The sequence below is a fragment of the Heliangelus exortis genome, chromosome 23, assembly GCF_036169615.1.
Source record: "Heliangelus exortis chromosome 23, bHelExo1.hap1, whole genome shotgun sequence".
NCBI lineage: Eukaryota > Metazoa > Chordata > Aves > Apodiformes > Trochilidae > Heliangelus > Heliangelus exortis.
Window position 1 is genome coordinate 2,818,902 of NC_092444.1, and position 18,580 is coordinate 2,837,481.

Here is an 18,580-nt window from a genome sequence, read left to right on the forward strand (position 1 = left end):
TGGAGGAGGTTTAGATGGGAGCTGGGAACAATTTCTCCCTGGAAAGGACTGCCCAGGGCAGGGCTGGAGTCCCCATCATCCCTGGAGGGTTTCAGAGCCCCAGAGATGTGGGGATGAGGGACATGGAGGTGTTGGGTTCATGCTTGGACTTGGTGATCACAGAATCATGGAATGGGTTGGGTTGGATGGGACCTTAAAGCTCATCCAGTTCCAACTCCCATCCAGGGGCAGGGACACCTCCCACTACATCAGGTTGCTCAAGGCCCCTGATCTGTTGATCTTGGAGGTCTTTTCTAACCTTAAGGATTCCATGATCCATGCATTCCATGATCTTCCCACATCTATGTGCACCCCTGCACTCATCTTCCACCCCTGCCCCTTGCACCCTTTTCCTCCCCCTCCAGCTCCCTCTCCCCTCCACCCCCACCCATCCAGCTCTCTCCAAGGTTGTCTCCCCACTCGTTCCAGCTCATGACATAATTATCTAATTAGTTACAAGCACCATCCTCATGTAAGTGACTTTTTTAGGTTTGTTTTTTTTTTTTTTTTTCCTAATTTTTTTAGGGCACATTAAAATATTTATCGCTTCCTTTGCTTCCTGGCGAGTGAGCTCTGGGCATTAATGTGGCTTGGAACTGGCTCTTCCTCATCCCTTTTAACTTGACAGCTCATTAATAAAGTCCTCTCCAGACACCAGAGCTGCAGCTCCACGGATGGAGCCCTGAGCTGTCCCGACTGAAAATGTTCATTTGCTGTTAGAGGCCTCACTGTTCCTTGATTTTTTTCTTCACCCCCCCCCCCTCTTCTTTTTGTTTATTTATATAGTTTGCTCCCGGTTTTATTGATTTATTTATTTATATTGTTGTCCCCTCCTCCCCCTTCTTATCTCTCTTCCCTTTCCTTTCCCTTCCCTTTCCCTTACTTTTTCCCTTCCCCTTTCCTCCTCTTCCCCCCTTTCCCCCCCTTTCCCCCCTTTCCCCCCCTTCCCCCTTCCCCCTTCCTCCCCCTTCCCCCTTCCCCCTTTCCCCCCTTTCCCCCTTCCCCCTTTCCCCCCTTCCCCCCTTTCCCCCCCTTTCCCCCCTTTCCCTCCCCTTTCCCCTCCCTTCCCCCCTTCCCTCCCTTTCCTCCCTTTTCCCCTCCTTTCCCCCTCCTTTTCCCCCCCCTTTTCCCCCCCCTTTTCCCCCCCTTTTCCCCCCCCTTTTCCCCCCCTCTTTCCCCCCCCTTTTTCCCCCCCTTTTCCCTCCCCTTTTCCCTCCCCTTTTCCCTCCCCTTTTCCCCCCCCTTTTCCCCCCCCTTTTCCCCTCCCCCTTTTCCTCCCCCTTTTCCCTCCCCCTTTTCCCCCCTTCCTTCTCCCCCCTTCCCCTTCTCTTATTTATTTATACAATTTTTCCTCCCCCTATTTACTGATGTTTGTATTTCCCCCAGCTCCAGTTCTCTCTCTGCCATCACCACCATTCTGCACAGCTGCTGCTCAGACCTCTGGGTTGCCCTCCCCATGAAACCCCCCCTGGGTTTGTGCCCATATTAATGACCTCCCAAACTGCTGCTAAATCATCTTTTTACCCTTTCTCCTCTGCACCTTTTTATTTACAGGTCAGAAACACGTGCGGGTCACCAGCCTCCTCATCTGCCAGGGCTCCCTCTGGGTGGGCACCGACCTGGGCATCATCGTTCTTCTGCCCGTGCCACGCCTGGAAGGCATCCCCAAAATCACCGGTGAGCCACCCTAAAAAAATGGGGGTACAGCCTTTTAGTTGGGCTCATTGTCAGCCTTAAAACTTCTTTTTATTATTCCCCCCCCTTTGTTTTTTTATTTTGGCAGGAAAAGGCATGGTGTCCCTCAACGGGCACGGTGGCCCCGTGGAGTTTTTGGCGGTGGCGCTGAGCACCCTGGCACCCGATGTCCTGAAGGGCGACCAGGATGAGGAAGAAGAGGGTGAAGAAGAGAAACCCCCCGACCTGGTGGGAAAACCCCCCGCCTCGAGAAATGAGAAAAAAAGGGATTTTATTACAATACCGACTCCGCTCCACCTCCCACCTCCCCGGGCAGCTGCTGTCGGTGCGGGAAGCGCCGGCGGGCGCGGTGCCGGCCCACACCGAAGAAGATGGCTCCATCTACGAGATGGCCGACGACCCCGACGTGTGGGTGCGGAGTCGTCCTTGCAGCCGGGACACCCCCCCGCAAGGAGATCTCCTCGGTGGCCATCGTTTCGGGGGGACGGGGCTACCGAAACTTCAACTCGGAGTCGCCGCGCCGGGGCGATGCCGACAGCACCCTCCTCATCTGGCAGGTCCCACTGATGCTATAGCACCTACCTCAACACAAAGCCACCCAAAAGCTACCAGGGGTGGTCCTGCCCGGGGTGCATCACCCTTTATTATTCTTTTTAAGGTGGAAAAAACTGAAAAATGGGCTTTTTTTTTTTTCTTTCTCCCCCTCCTGCCGCTGGCTTTGTGCGCGGGGAGAGGGGATTTTGGTTTTATCTGCGACCTCCCTGCTGGCTTTGGAGGTGCTGAAGGTGTCGTGTGTGTCTGCGTGTGAATATCTATATATATATATAAATAGAAATATATATATATATAAATATGATGTATATTATTACCTGTATAAAGGAATCTGTATATATTGGGGCACTTGGAGGGGCAGAATTAGCGGCTCAGTGGGTGCTGGCTGCGCCAAAATGTTTTTTTTTTTTTGTTGTTGTTGCAATAGCCAATTTATTTTATTTTTTTTCGACTGTGAATTTGAGGATATTTGGTACACAAAAAAAAAAAAAAGAAAATGAAAAAGCAAAAAAAAAAAAAAAAATCCCCTGGTTTGTGGAGCTGAGTATGAGGAAAGGAAATCTGGGGAGCGTGGAAATAAATCCTAGAGGAATCGCTGTGTTTCCTTGCAGTGGTTTGTCAGCTGGTTTAGTTTTGGGTGGAGATGGTTTCTTGGCTTCAGTGGTGGCAACCCAAAGGGTTAATGAGCCCCCTTGGAACCTCAGAAATCAATAGCAAGCCTCGAAATATCTATATTTTCCCCAGAAAAATGGTTGGGAAGGAGGGGCAGAAGGTTGTACCCCATCCCCTGCATCCCTGGTACCTTGAGCTCTCTCCAGCCACGGTGGAAAAACCCAGGATCACAGGAGGTGGAAACTTGTCTGAAGACTAAATCAATTTCTAACGTGCTCCTCTAACTGCCAGCAATTTGAGTCACTTTTGGAGCATTACAGGAATCAGATTGATGTTCCTGACCACTCGACCTCAAAATGGGACGGCGTGGAGCTGCCAGGGAGCAGAGCTGATTCACCTCCTACCCTTGCTGGAGATTTTTCTAATTAGCCTTCAAATGCGCTTGGAGTTTTTCTTTTCTTTGGCCTGAAAAACGCATTTTTCTGATTGAATTTTTTGTCCTGTGGCACAGCAGGGACGAGGGTGGTGAAGCCACTGGTCCAGCTGTGGGGCACACCAAAGGACCAGCACCATTCGCAGCCTGGATGGGAAGGGGTCAAGGAGCTTCTGGTTTTTGGCCACCCATTTTTTTCCTCTTTTCCTCTGCAGTTTCTCCAGGGACATCACCCTGTGATGGGGCAAGGGCAGGGAGTTCCCACTCTCTGTGATTGCTAAAAAATATGTATACAATTTCTTGCAATGCTGTACATAACTGCAAAATGGCAAAAATAATGCCAATCATGGAGTCTGCACTTTATTTAGTCAAGGGGACATTAAGACCCATTTTGGGGACCTCCAGCTATGTCCTGGCGGGCTCACAGGCCACCTGAGCTACAATTTTAACACAAATACCCCCAAAAAAAGGATGCTGCACCCAGCTGTGCTGCTGCTTTTGAAGCCTGGAGATGTTTGACCCTGCTGGGGTCCCACCTTGGACGTTTTTCTCCTCATCCCAAAGGAGTGGCCTTCAGCTAATGAGGAGGATTGTGCCCCCCAAAGGAGAAGAGAACCCTCAGAGCTCATTGCTGCCACCTTAATGAGCCTCATTATTAACTCAAGCATGTTCTGACCCCAATCCCACCTCATCTGAGGCCACCAGAGCCACCACCTTCTCCCCAGCCTGGGCAACAAATCTTCTCTGTGAGGCATTTAATGACATTTACTGCAAATATTTCTATGCTGATATCCTTTGGGAGATGCTTTTTGCAAGATGTGAGCCTTGAGCCCGCTCCCCCTCATCCAAGCAGGGCCTGGGTGCCCTCCACCAAGACTCATCTTCCAAGGTGATAATGATTATATTATGATGATCAGTATTATTTTATTTTTTCCCTTTTCTCTTCTTGATATTCCCTGTATCCATCCCTTCCTTCAGCCTCATCCAAAATGAAGCTGTGTCCTTCACCAAGACTCATCTTCTCAAGCTTCTTTTCTTCTTCTTTCTGCATATTCCTTCTTCTTCTTTCTTCTTTCTTCTTTCTCCTTTCTTCTTTCTCCTTTCTCCTTTCTCCTGTCTGTCTCCTGTCTCCTTTCTCCTTTCTCCTTTCTCCTTTCTCCTTTCTCCTTTCTCCTTTCTCCTTTCTCCTGTCTCCTGTCTCCTGTCTCCTGTCTCCTGTCTCCTTTTCTCCTTTTCTCCTTTTCTCCTTTTCTCCTTTTCTCCTTTTCTCCTTTTCTCCTTTTCTCCTTTTCTCCTTTCTCCTTTCTCCTTCCTCCTTCCTCTCATTATAATTATTATACCTCAATTTATTATTTCCCTTTTTATTTCTTGATATCCCCTGTACCCATCCCCTCCTCATTCTCTCCCTGGTGGCTGTGCCAGGGCAGCAGGGACCTCATTGCTGGCAGTGTTTGCCCTGACCTGAAGCAGAAGGTTCCCTTCAACCTCTGCACTAACATAAATTAATTTATAAAAACAAATTTTTTTTCTGGTTTAGGAAAGGGGTTTGGGGTTTGGTTTTTTTTTCTTCTTCTCTGAAAGATGTTGCCTGGGGGAGACTGCAAGGGGCTGGGGGCCTCCCCCCTGTCTTTGGGAAGCTTGTAGGGGGGGTTTGGGCTTCAAATGGAGAATTTTGTCCCTTGAAGGTTTAGAAATGGGGGGGAAGGATGTTTTCATTCTTTCAGATGTGTTCAAAGGAGGAACAGGCTCATGAGCCTTGTCCCAGGGGCTTGCATCATGCCAGGAGCAGCTCACATGGCTGCATCCTTGCAGATGCTTCAGCAACTTTCTGATCCACAGAAGATGGGAAGAGACATTTCCTGAGCCAGCATGGCCCAAACCAGGTGTGACCAATGGGGATCTCCTTCCTTGATGCTTTGAATCCCTGAGGATTTAGGAGCCTCTCCCCAAATCAGGCTCCTTGCCCATCCATAGGCAGCTGGAGTTCTCTCTCCCCACCTTCCTCCTCCATTCCTTCAGTTGATCCAAGCCCTGTCAGGACCCTGGTGGTCAAAAGCCTTCAGCTTCCACCCACGTTGCAAAGAGGATGGAGAGTGATGGCTTCAGGAGGGGCTGTCCAGGAAAAGCTCCTCCTGGCCAGGGCATTAAGGCTGAAGGCCAAGGGATGGATTAGGGATGCCCATTGCTGGAGCATGGAATGATGTGTAGGTGAGCTGAGGGTCATGGATGTGCTGTGGTCCAGATGTTGTGGTGGGACTGGGGCTGAACCAGCATGGCTGGAGGCCCTTGGGATGAGCTTGTGCTGTGGGAGAAGGTGGGGAGAGCTCAATGGGGTCTCCTGGATCCTCTGATGTGAGGAGGGCATGGCTCCAGGGTGGGCTGTGTTGGCATGTCTCAGAAGTGCCATCTCCCAGGGATGCTGTGTTGCTGTGTCTCAGAGAGGATGGAGATGCTGGGCTGGGACTGATGGGATCTCAGTGGCTTTTTCCTTCATCCTAAAGTCCATGTCCCCCAGCAGGGCAGCAGCATGGCCAGGGCAGCTCTGGCCTTCAAGCAGAGGGTGCCTGGGTCCCCACCTGGCTGGGTGATGGGATGACTGAGCTGCTCACAGCCATGGGAGGAGGAATTTCCTCCCCCCCCCCAAATATTTTGGTGTAGAAAGCAAATCTGAGAGGTTTCTGGGAGGGGGTCTGTGGTCCAAGTGTGGGGGTTGCAGAACTGCAAAGAATCTCCTGCTCCTTCCCCAGGAGAGGCACTCAAAGCTTTCCTCCTTGTCCATCATTCTCCTGTGTCACCTTTAAGGCAGCTGGTTTGATTCCTCCTGGATTCCCCCTCCCTTTTCTCCTTGCAAACTGCAAGAAGAAAAAAATAGAAATAAATGAATAATAATCATCATCATCACCATCATCATCATAACAAGCAGCATGGGGAGCCCGGTGGAAAGGAGCAAAGAAGAAATTGCTTTGAGCTGCAGAGGCAGGAGCACTCTGAAGATGGGCTTGCTGGAGGTTTGGGATGAGAGTTCTGCCTTGAAAGGAGCAATTAAAAGAGGGAAGCAATTAAATTGCCCGGAGGAAAGGGGAGGGAGGGCTGGGGGGGACCCACTGGGTGCTGCCAGGCTTCTTGCTCTTGCATTGAAGAGCACTCAGCTGATGTTTGTGTTTGCATTGGGGGCTTGCTGTGTACATCCAGAGATGGAAAAATAGACATATTTCTAGGTATTTCTGTATAGATGTACAAAATAGATGCCTGTACTAGATATCCACATAGAAAAAATATATTTGTATTTTTTTATACATATATTTCCAGATGGGAAGGGGAACAACACCTCTCCAGGGTGATGTTAAGGTCTTTCTGGAGCTGTTTGGGTATCAGGACCCATGGAATTGTGGCAGCCAGAGGGATTTCAGCCTGGAAATTTTTCCAAGTGGCTGCCAGGAAGGATGAAATCAAATCGTGGCATCAAAAGAAATTCCTGATGAACCACAACCAGCTTCCACCCCCCTCTGAAAATGTTTTTCTTGCAGTGGTAAATGGCCCTCAGGTCCCGTTTCTCCTTGAGCACCCATTGGAGGGGGGGAAATTCCCCCTTGCTCGGTACAGGAGGAATTTTGGGGTTCAAATCCTTACTTGAAATGAAAATATTTTCTCCTTACATCTACATTATTCTTATTCTTCTTATTCTTCCATGCCCCCTCCCCAGGCTATTGAGCAGGAGAGGCTCCACTGTCCCCCATCCCTTTGTTTCCAGGGGGTTGCAGCTCCATCTCTTGATTTCCAAGAGTCTCTTTGCACTAATTAGACCTTAATTACAGGTGGGGCTTTCATTCAATCCCTCACCCTGCTTGGGGCAGGGAGCCTTGAGCTGATATCTACCCATCTATAATTCTAGATATAACCTTCCATTCTATAATGGTCTATAAAAAACCTTCCATTTAGGATAAATTCCTCAAAAATTCCCCAATTTAGTGCAAATCCTGCAGGATCCATCCCTTAAACCCCCTCCTTGGGCCAAGCTCTGTGGTGATGGAAGCTCCAACCTGGTTTTTGAGTGAGGATGTGGTCACATTCTTACTCCCTGCAAGGAAGGAGGGGGATTTGGAGGGCTTGACATGGGGATTAAAAAAAAAAAAAACCAAAACCAACATATTTGAGGAGTGGTTCCATGTGTAAAGCAGTGCTAGGAAGGCTTATGCAGCACTACCTCCCTCTTTGTAGAAAAAACTAAATATATCTTGTGGCCATAATGCAGAAATAAATGGGTTGCTGGCTGTCACTGCCTGGCAGAAATGCTCAGAGATGAGTTGAAATGGGGAAAAAAAAAGAAAAAAAAAGAAAAATCCCCTCTTTATTTCTTCTTTTTCGTGGAACAGGAGCTCTGCTGAGCGGGAAGAAATTGTCTTTTCCCTCCCCTCTCCCTCCTCCTCAATCTCCTAACAGCAGGAAAGTTTCAGCCTCCTTCATTTCCACCCTTGCCCAGCTCCTTTGGGGGTCACAGCCCTGAGCCCCCCCTCACCCCCTCTGCTGCCTTCCCCATAACTCAAATGGCAATGATTCTCCCAATAAAATTTCCATCTGTTGAGGACTTTCTGGGAGTTATTACCAGCAATAAAACTCCTACAAGGCGAGTGATGTTTCGGAGGGGTAAGTACCTCCATTACAAGCTAAAAAAAAAAAAAGACTTTTAAATAAGGTTACAGGCTTCTGGATCAGTCAGAAAAATCTGATTTTTGAACCTTCTGGAAGGGACATCCTTTGAATCCAAGGAAAAAATCTCACTAGGAATAACTTTTCCAGCCAATGAATTAATTGCTGAGGGGGTTTTAGAGAAGGTTTTGGGTGCTGGGATGCTGCCACCAGCGTCACTTCATCCTTGAATTCTGGTTTCCCTTCTCCACCCTGCAGGAGATGGTGTCATCCCTTTCCTTTCCCCCAACAGGTTGGAACCTTCCAGGGCTGGATGTGCAAATCCTCATCCCTCTTTTTAATGGAAGCAGAGGGTGCAGGGCTGGGACATAACCTCCTGCTTCAAAAACCCTGGGATGGGAAGCTGGGTTTTTTTTTCCCCAACTTCGTCTTGCTCCAAACCACCTGGTAGCAAAATATGAGAGTGGGGGAGACCTTGGAGCACATCCCAGTGCCTGAAGGGGCTCCAGGAAAGCTGGGGAGGGACTTGGGACAAGGGCCTGGAGGGATGGGGTGAGGGGGAATGGTTTGAACTGGGAGAGAGAGGGGAGATTGAGGTTGAATTTTAGGAAGAAATCATTTGGTGTGAGGGTGCTGAGCAATTTTGGAGAGTAAGGAGGAATTAAGGGGGGAGCAAGGAATAACTTCTGGGGGTAAGAAGCAATTTAGGGGTAAAGATATTTATTGGGGGATAAAGAATTTAGGGAGGGTAAGGAGCAATTTGGGGGGCAGAGGAATTTGGGGGGGGTGAGAAGTCTGGGGGGGCAGAAGGTGTTTGTGGGGATAGGGAAAAATTAGGGGTAGGGAGAAATTTGGGGGGGGGGGGGCAGGAGGAATTTAGGGGGACAAGGAGCAATTTAGGGGGGCAAGGAACAAAAGCAGTGTCTGGTTTGTAGGGGCCAGGAGCTGGGGAGGGAAGTGGGAAGGGATTTTCCTCCCATGGCTGGGTGTCACTTGTCCCCGTGTCCCCTGGGCACCCATCCCCACCAACCCCCCCTGTGCAAAGGGTCAGCCAGGAGCTTTGCTCCAGGGTTTTGTACCTCTGGTTGTATTTTGTGCCCACGGGGAGGTGTAAAGCAAGGCCAAGTGCAGCTTGCCCGGGGTGACCGTGTTCCCCTCCATCCCCGAGCAGCCGCCGGCATCGCCCGGAGCCACCGCACGGAATTTCTGATGTGAAACATCCCTGGTGGCATCTTTGTCTGCAACAAGCAGGGGAGTTACTGACCTGCTGGGCTTAGCTTGAGGTATCAAAGCCCAATGACGGAGAGAAACCATCTCCATCCTGGGAGGGAGGATGAAAAAACCCTCTAGAAAGTGATGTTCATCAAGGTTTTCCTCCGGGCTCTGCCCTTGAGGAGCTGACGAGGGAGAAATTTCAAATTGAGGAACAGAGCAGAGGAAAGAACCTCTTGTGAAGCTCAAAACACAGCTTGGGTTCAGGCTTTGCAGAGCTGCTGTGTGGTTCCACTGCAAGAGCATCAAGGATGGGAGGCACGGACACTAAATCCTGATTTTTTTTTGCCCTATTTTCTCCATCCTTGCAGCACAGAGGATAAGCACCAAGTGCTAATGGCTCCTGCAGGGCAACACAAAGTGAGTGCTGCTGGAGCAGGGGCCAGACCTGACCTCTGCACCCAGTTATCTCCTGGCCATGAAAGAACAACCTCAGCACAACCTCAGCTGGAGGCTCTGGTTTCATCATTCCCCATTAACTGCTTTTTAAGAGCTACCACCACCAATAACAATCCCTCTCCAGCTGTTGTGCCTCCAGTTTGTCTTCATTTAATTAAATGTAGGAATGGGTGCAGAGCAGAGGGGGAAATGCGTGCCCATCCTTCACCTTTATCCTCTGGTTCTCATGCCCAAGGTAAGGTGGGGTTTAAGAAGTGGGTCCAAGGCGGGGATGGAGATGGTGGTGGGGAGGATGAGGTTTTTATTGGGGTGCTTTGACCCCAAAAGGTTTTTATTGGGGTACTGCTCCTCAAAGCCAGAGGAAGCCAAGCTCCAAGGCTCTGCTTCTGCTCTTGGCTGGGTGCTGGAGCTTGGAACCTCTCACCTTGAGTTGGGTGGAAGGGAAGCAAAACACTTGAGAGATGTCAAAACATGGGCTGTTCAAAAGTAATTTGCTAAACTAACAATTTGGGCTGTAAGAAGAGCTGTGATTGCCCTCTTCAGAGAGCTTGGAAGGGTTTGTTTTTCCTCCTGGCTCAGCACCCTTCGAGCAGGATTTTGGTTTCTGTCTTCTTCTCCTCTTCTGCAACTGTAGAGGGATTGGGGGGAAGGGACCCCAATTTCTTCCCTTTTTACCCAGGAGATAAATCTGCCCCAACCTCTGGGGGGGTATTTTTCACCCTGCTTTTGGGGATGCTGCACTGCTGGGTGATGCCTCTCACAGCACTGAGCAGCTGCTCACTGCATCACTGGTGACCCCAACCCCTAAATTATCTTAAAAAAGAGATCTTCCTCCTTCTGGGCTTGCTTCTAACCCTCGGGCTGGCTGAGTGAGAGGTTTGTAGCTGAGTATTTCACTCCTGAGGCAGCTCTGCCTTTCCTTTCCAGGGTCTATATTTGGGTGGGTGGGTTAATTTTAGGGCACCCTTTGCTCCCAGCTAGATTCTGGGGGCTGGTTGTTGAGGGTGCCATTGAAGAAGGACCCAGCTTTGGAGGAGCCCAGCCTGCTGTTCTCAGGTGCCATTAAATGGCACTTAAAGGCTTTTAAGGTTTCACCTGGGCAGGGCTCAGCTGCTCCTTTGCCTGCTGGAGCTGAGGGGGAGAGCTGTGTCCCTCCAGGCAATGTCACGGGGGGGGGGGGGGGGGGGGGGGGGGGGGGGGGGGGGCTGTTCCTGAGGACCAGAGGAGGTCCCAGCTAAAAATACTGCGAGCCTAAGTTGGATGAAAAGGTTGATTTCTCCTGAGCAGTTGCTCTGATCCCTCCTGTGTGAGGAGGGGGCTGGAGGATGCTGTGGGAACCCAAGTGTAGGCACCTCCTGTGGTCTCATCCCAGGCTCTTTGCAGTGGAGATCCAGGGGTGCTGAGCAGAGACAAGTCCTGTCCTGCTCCTGGTTGCATTTTGGGGGATGCCCTTTGCTGTGCAAACCCCTTTCTGCTGCCCCCCACTTTTCTGGGGGACACACAGGGAAGGGCAAGTTGGACCTGAGCTGCTTCATGTCCTGTGTCAGCAGGAGCTGGAGCTGCTGGGAAGCTTCCCCTTCCTGGGGTGGGATGTTAGGCAGCTGCCTTCATCAGGAATCATTGTCTGCAGGAGTTGGACCTCCTGGTGCTATTTCTGGTGGTCGGGCTCTGCCAGCAGAGGCTGCCAAGAGAAGTTGGGTGAGCTGGGAAGTGGCTGCTGCCTCTGGGGAGCTTTGCTACAGGCAGAGCTTTGCCTTTCTGCTCTGGGGAGACCCCTCCTGGGGTTATGAGTCCAGTTCTGGGGTCCCCATCAGCAGAGGAGGCCCTGGAGCTGCTGGGAGGGCTGGAGCAGCTCTGCTCTGGAGCCAGGCTGAGAGAGCTGGGGGTGTTGAGGCTGGAGAAGAGAAGGATCCCATGGGGAGACCTTAGAGCACCTTCCAGTGCCTGAAGGGGCTCCAGGAAAGCTGGGGAGGGACTTGGGACTGGGTGAGGTCCTCTGACGAGGACATAAAATAGAAACTGAAGAATTTATTAATCACATTTTCTTAATGTGCTTGGCCCTGGGCGTGCAGCTGAGTGCTTACCAAAGCTTCTCCAGGACATTACTGGGCTCTGAACAAGAGTCAATCAGTGGCCGTTCCTCCTCGGGTTGGGCTCAGTTGTCCCCAGGGAATGGGGTGGCAGTGGTGGTGGCTTTGCCCTTGTCTGGTGGCACCAATGGAAGGGGCTGCAGAGCTTGGGGGGGGGGGCAGGGGGAATGGTCCTGATGTGAGAGGCTGGGCTGGGGGAGGTTCAGCATGAGGGGCTGAGCCCTTTGGGTGGGGATTTGGGGGTCCTGGGCTGGGTGTCTGTAAAACCTCCCCGTGGGATTGGTGAGCAAGGGGGAAAAAAGTGCTCTGGCAGAAAGAAGGCTTAAACACTCTTCATGTCAGAGCTTTTCTTCCTGAAGTTCTTGTCAGAAATGACAATTTTAAGGTTGTTAACAACCCCCCCCCCTCCCTCCTTCCCCCTGACAAACCCCAATCTGTCACTGGCTGTGTCCTTCCCTGTGACAGAGCTGCCTGGAGCAGAGATGCTGCTGGGGAATTTTACTGGGGGGAAAGAGGGTGAGGGAGGGACAAAAAACCCAAACCCCAGGAAAGGATTGAGAGCAGGGGGTGAGGACACATCCAGGATGAGTTCGGATGGAGCTGAAGCCTTGGGAAGGTCAAATCCTGCTTGAGGTGGGGGAGAGGAGGAACAGCACCAGGAGAAAGAATTTTCCCCCTTCTCCCAACACCAGGAGGAATTCCACCTTCCCCCCCCAAATGTGTGTGTGCTGATGGGTCTCACTGCACACAAAAGCCTGGGAAGAGTGAATGCATCCAGTGCCCCTGTTTAACTGGTGTATAATGGTTTTGGGGGCTATGGGTGGGTAGAAGCCACCTCCAAACCCTGCTCTGGGTTTTGGGATGCAACCTCAGCACAACTGGCTTGCTAGGAAAGGCTTTCCTGCCCCAAAACACCTCTCTGAAAGGGGCTCCTCCAGATGTGGTCTTGGTGCAGCTCTGTGGGGCAGGACACAGCCCCATGGGCTGCAGAAGTGTGGATGGTCCCATCCCAGCCCTTGGCCTTTGAGGGGGACATGATGGTGTGGTGCCAAATGGCTGCTTTGGTCTTTGGGAGCCTATTTTTATCTCACTTCTTAAGCTCAAGGGCTGTGGAATAAGATATTATTGAATTTACTTCCCCCCCAGGGCTGGTTTCTTTCCATCTTTATTTCCCTGTTGCTCTGATCTCCCTTGAAACCAGCTTTAAGGCTGGTGCCTGTCCCAGCTTAGCCCCTCACAAAGGCTTCTCCCTCCCCTAGTCCCCTTTTTGACAAGCCTTTCAAGCCACGAAGCAGCTCTTCTCCTCTCCCTTCCATAAATAATGAGATTAGTTCCAGCCAGCTTCATGTTCTCCACACTGGTTTTGGAGGGACTGGTTCTCTCTGATGACAGCTTGGTGTTCCTCCTCCTCCTCCTCTCCCTGGTTTTGGGCTCCTTCATAGCTTTGGGAGTTAATCAGGGAGCAGGAGGGTGGGAGATGATGGTGGGGAAGGGATTTGAGGGAGTTTGGGGGTTGTTTTTGCAAAAAGCTCTGGCAGCACTTGTGGGGGATGCTGGAGTGACAGCCATGCCATGGGGCAAAGCCAACCCATAATGATGGTGACCCCATAGCAAGCCCAAAATGATGCTGAGGTCAATCCCCTGCCTGGGGTGTGGGCCCTCCTGCTGCAGCAAAACCTCATCCAGGTCTCAGAGATGTTGGGTCAATGACCATACCCTTAATGATGCTCATCTCCTGCCAACCCCATAATGATGCTGCCCCCAGCCACCCCATCCTGGTTCAGGACCATGTACTGCAGCAACCCCACAGCCAGGATGATGTCCCCCCACCCCCTTGACCTTCAGGATGCCCAAGTCCCCCTTCAGCCTCCTCCTTCCCTTGTGCACTAATTCTGGTCACCAAGCTCTCATTTGCCATAGAATCATAGAATAATTTGGGTTGGAAGGGGCCTCTAGAGGTCATTAAGGCTTGAGCCCGGGCTAATTCTCAGCACCCAGCACCCAAGATGTGGCCACTGACAATGCTGGGGCCAAAGCCCACATGAGCATCAAGCCATTAGCCTCATTTGACTAACAAGGAGCTGTGATGTTTTATGCATGGTACCTAATTTTACCCTCGCAATCTCCTGCTATATTTAACATCATTAATCATTGATTCCCATGGGGCTGGAACCCTGATTAGTGTCAGATGGATTATGGGAGGAAAGGGATTGAAAAGGAAAAAAAACAAAACCAAAAACCTCTTTTCTTCTGGAAGAGCTGGAGCTGGTTCACCAGTGTTGAGCTGCTTGGTCTTGGCTTGGTTGAGTCTACGGGGCTGGAAGAGATTGGTCCTTTGCTGGGGTTTTTTGATGCTTTTTTAGGGCAAGGATGGAGACTCACAAGAGTTGTGAGACCCTTTTCTCCTCTCCAGTCCCCACTCTGCTCTCATGAGCTGTGCTGACGTGGTGGGGCTGTCAAGTGCTTCATTTTTCAGGGCTCGTTTTATTGCGGCTGGGATGGGTTTGGTGAGTCCTTCCCAGACTGGAATGATTCATTCCCCAGGGCTGAGAGCCCCTGCTTGGTCTGACATCCATCAAATCATCATCTGGATGCCAAGGGAGGGATGATCCATCAGTCCCCACCACCACCAGTGTCAAAACACTCCAGGGTGCAATGGGGTGAAGGGAAGGTGTAATTAAGGCTCAAGTCCTCCTTGCAGAGCTGGGGCCAGGCCAGCTGCTGTCTCAGAATCCCAGAATGGTTGAAAAGGATCTTAAAGCCCATCCAGTTCCAACCCCCTGCATGGCCAGGGACACCTCCCACAGCCCAGGCTGCTCCAAGCCCCATCCAACCTGACCTTGAAGGCTTCCAGGTATGGAGCTTCCACAGCTTCCCTGAAAAACCTGTGCCAGTGTCACCACCATCACCCTCAAGAATTTCCTCCTAATTTCTAAATCTCCCCTTTTCAAGTTTAAAGGCATTACCCCTTGTAAAAAGCCCCATTCCCAGCTTTCCTGCACATCCTCTTCAGTTACTGGGAAGCCCCTGCTATGTCCCCCTGGACTATTTTTCAGGCTGAACAACCCCAACTCCTTCAGCCTCTCTTCAGAAGGGAGCAGCCCCTGAAGCCCCAGCTTCCTGCAGCCCTCCCCAAGCCTCCAGACCCTCCCCTCATTCACCCAACACTTGGAGCCACGAGTTTTTGTAGGGCTGTTGGGGTGCCCAAGGGGGTGCCATGCAGATGTTGCTCCTGAGCTGAAGTGGATGGAAAAGCTCCTCAGGGTCCAGTGGTTCCAGTAAATGACACTAATTATGGTGAGCTCCTTCTCCTGGTGTTAATTGCCAAGATGGGGGGGATGCTGGTCAGGTTTTGGGGGCATCCAGCTGCTGCAGGCTGGTCTCTAACCTGCTGCCATCTCCTCCAGGAGAGCTCTGCCAAAACTGTCCTTGAGATCAAGAAACAGTTTGCCAAGTGGGATATTGGGTTGTTGGGAAGCAGGTCCAGTCCACCAAATCTCATTTTTTCTCCCCCTGCACGCAGAGATGGAGACTTGGCTGGTGCCCCCCAGCCTCTCCCAGCTTGCAGGGACACCAAACTTCTGCTTTTCCACCCTCCCACTTGGTTTAAGAGGGTTTTTCCCCCTGCTCTTTCCATGGAGGCAGCTCTCCCCTCTCCCACTCACCCTTTTATTTTATCTCCCTGAGCTCTCCAAAACCCACCTGCAGGGGAGGTGGAGAAGCAGCAGTCAGGTGCTTTACATCTCCCATTGCTCCAGGGCTGGCAAGTGAAACAAATGACAGAGGTTTCTAGATTTTATTTATTTATTTTGATATTTTTTTTTTAACACCTCCACTTTGCACGGGAGCCTCTCAGCTGCCAGCCAGGCAGATGCCAGCAGCTACTGATGGCTGCCAAAGGCACAGGGAGCTGCTGGCTCCTGCCTCATCAAAGCAGGAACAGGTATTTTTAGCAAAGACATCGTCAGGAGAGCAGGAGACGTGCCTGTCTCCTCCCTCCCCAGGCTCTTTTTTGCCAGGGATGGTCAGGAATCAAACCTTTAACAGGTAAAAAAAAAAAAAAAAATCAACTTTTTTTTTTTTTTTCTTGAGGTTTTACCAGCACCAGCCAGGGAAATGCAATTTTGCAGGTGAGGGAAGATGAAGATGCTTTTGGCACCTCCAACAAGGATTTTGTGGAGCACTGACTCCTCTGGGGGTAGCAAAGCCCCCCCCTCCTTTGCTCACAACTTGTGTCCAGTGTTGGGCATCACCTCCTCCCCCCAAAATTGCAGCTTCTGTCCCCATTTTGTCCACCCCATGGTGGTATTGCTTTTTGGGGTTCATCCCTATGGGTTTGTGGGTCTGGGCTGCTGTGCCATGGAGGGGATCATCACCCAGGGCTCTGCAGAAGGGGAAGATGGTGCAGCAAGGTCCCATCCCCCCTGGGGGCTGCTTTGGGTATTTCCCACTAAACTGCCCCAAATGGGAGTCTTGTAGGTCTGAGAATCCTCCTCCTGGGCTTGGTGGACACTGGGACCTGGGGGGACACTGGGATCTGGGGGATCTGAGCATCCATGTCCTGGGCTGAGGGGACACTGGGGGGATGTTGGGACCTAAAGTTGCAGAGTTTTTCTCCAAGCAGGAAACAAAAACAAAAGACAAGACAGAGAGGTAAAAATCCCCTTCCCAAGCAGCACACTGCAGCCGTGTCCTCCCAAGGCACAGATGGTGCAATTAGAGGGCAAATTCTTTGCTGCAGATGATGCCACTCCAAGCAAGCAAAACAATTCCACGGGGGGTCCTTCCCCTGGTTTCAAAAGCTGCCAGCAGTGTGTTCTTGGGATATTGAAGTATTTCAGAGCGGTCTGAGAACAGAGGGGAACACGGGGATGAGCTCCCCCCACTCCCCGGGAGGCTCAGCAGAGCATCAATCCCTGGAGAAGAGAGCTGAACCCCAGGGAGATCATTTCAGGAGGCCAAAAATCCCAGGGGAAAAAGGAATATCCAGGAATATCCAGTTGTGTCAGACCCAGTCCAGTGGGGATTTGGGCTGTAGGGGTTGGGTGGTGCAGCCCAAACTCCCTCCTCATCACCCTCCATCTCCTTGGGTTGCTAGTTCAGGCTCTGGAGACCAAAAAACCCAATTTCCCAATGCTATAAATGAAGTGCTTCCTATATGAGAGTTTAATTAGGACGTTATAGGGCAGTTACTGGGCATTAGGATTCTTTTTTTTTTTTTTTCTTTCTTAAGATAATTATTAATATCTCATTAAACAATGAGTTATCGCCAACAATTAAAATTAATTACATTTCTCCAAGTTAATTAAATTATTCCTCTAACAGGGAGACAACTGAGCTCCACCATAAAATCTAATATCTCTCATGGGACACACGAATAATGTGTCCTCAGCAGGAGGAGGGCCAGAGCTCCCAAATTTTGTGTCACTTGGTTCCCTTCCCTGCTCATCTCTGTCCCTCCTTCCAGCATCTTGCTTGGATATAGTGATATTTCTTTTTTTTCATGACAAGGTTAAAACCTGGTGCCTTGGCTGGGTTCCTCTCTAGAAAAAGAGCTTTTATTTAAAATAAACGATGAGGTTTATTGGCTGGAGGCAGGTCTTGAAGCAGAGGACAAGGGACATGCCCAAGGTCACCCGGGACAGAACCTCAAGCCCTGGGAGCACATTTCCAGCTCTGCAACCCCCCAACCAGATTTCCAGACGCTCCAAATCCCCCTTTCCCTGTGCAAACAGCTGCCTGGCAGCCTCATGCCAGGATCAGGCCATTTGACCTTCCTTGTTCTCTCCTGTAATAACTGTTATCCTCCATAATCGCTCGGAAATAACTCGGGGGCATTATGCACCTTCTTGCAATTTTCCCCCCATTTATCCCAGGCTGCCATAGCCAGGCCAGGCAGGGATGGGCTGTAATGGCTTTATATGATTTTTATGTATTTATTTGATTCTTTTCTATATTTTTTTTCTGTTCTTTTCTCATTTTTTTAATTGTTTTTTTTTTTTAAGAGGGATTAGCCCTTTGGGGTATCAAAAGTAAAATTGGGTTATCTAGACTTTGCCCCTCATGAACTGGCCAGTCCTCTGCAAAACAAAATAAAATAACCTTTTGTTAATATGCCTTTCCCTCTCTCCCCCCTCTTCTGAGGAAATTGGTAACCCAGAATTTAACAGGGGAAGAGAAAAGCTGCAAGTAACAGGGAAAACCATTTATTTTTCTCTCTTGAAGTCTGTAATCTGGAGCAATGCAAAGTCCAACTGGGTGGGGGGCTGCAGTGGGATGAAATAAGCCAATTTTTGGGGGTGTATTTAGCATCCAGGGGATATCCCAGTCTCCAAACAACCTGGTTTTACCTCCTCTGAGCCTCTCACATTGCCAGCTTGATCCCCCTGTCCTGGATTTATTTCCTCTGAGGACTTTTCTGACCAACAACCTCTTTTAAATTATATTTACCCCATTCTTCCCACTACCCAGACAAGGATAGAAAAATCCCCCCCCCGTGTCGATTCCCAAAAGATAATAAATCCCCCCAAATCCCACTCCAAGCAGCTGAGCAGTGATACTGCTGTGACTAGCAAGGACTAAAGGCTGGAATTTGGGCAGGATCCAACCCTTCTGCAGCTGCTGGGATATGAAATAAAGGTTGTGGGTGGCAGATCCCGTGTCCAGGTGACAGCCTGGCTCTTGTTTTACAGCCTGACCTCCCTGTTCCCAAGGCAGCAGGGTCACCCAGGCAGTGACACGAGTCAGAGGCAGCCTGGAGAAATGAAAATCAGGTTAAAAAAAAAAAAGTAATTAGAAAAAAAAAATTAATTAAAATTCTCTATTAATAAAGCTCTGGGGG

At 50.4% G+C, this 18,580-nt stretch overlaps 1 protein-coding gene across 1 annotated transcript; it reads left to right on the top strand.

Moving 5' to 3' along the window:
* The first annotated feature begins 1,556 nt into the window (after positions 1-1,556).
* ARHGEF10L (Rho guanine nucleotide exchange factor 10 like) lies at positions 1,557-2,896 on the top strand. The gene is made up of 2 exons (XM_071767081.1): positions 1,557-1,716; positions 1,823-2,896. Exon 2 carries the CDS (start codon positions 1,831-1,833, stop codon positions 2,299-2,301), a length of 471 nt encoding a protein of 156 aa, XP_071623182.1. The 5' UTR covers positions 1,557-1,716; positions 1,823-1,830; the 3' UTR covers positions 2,302-2,896.
* The last annotated feature ends 15,684 nt before the right edge of the window (positions 2,897-18,580 follow it).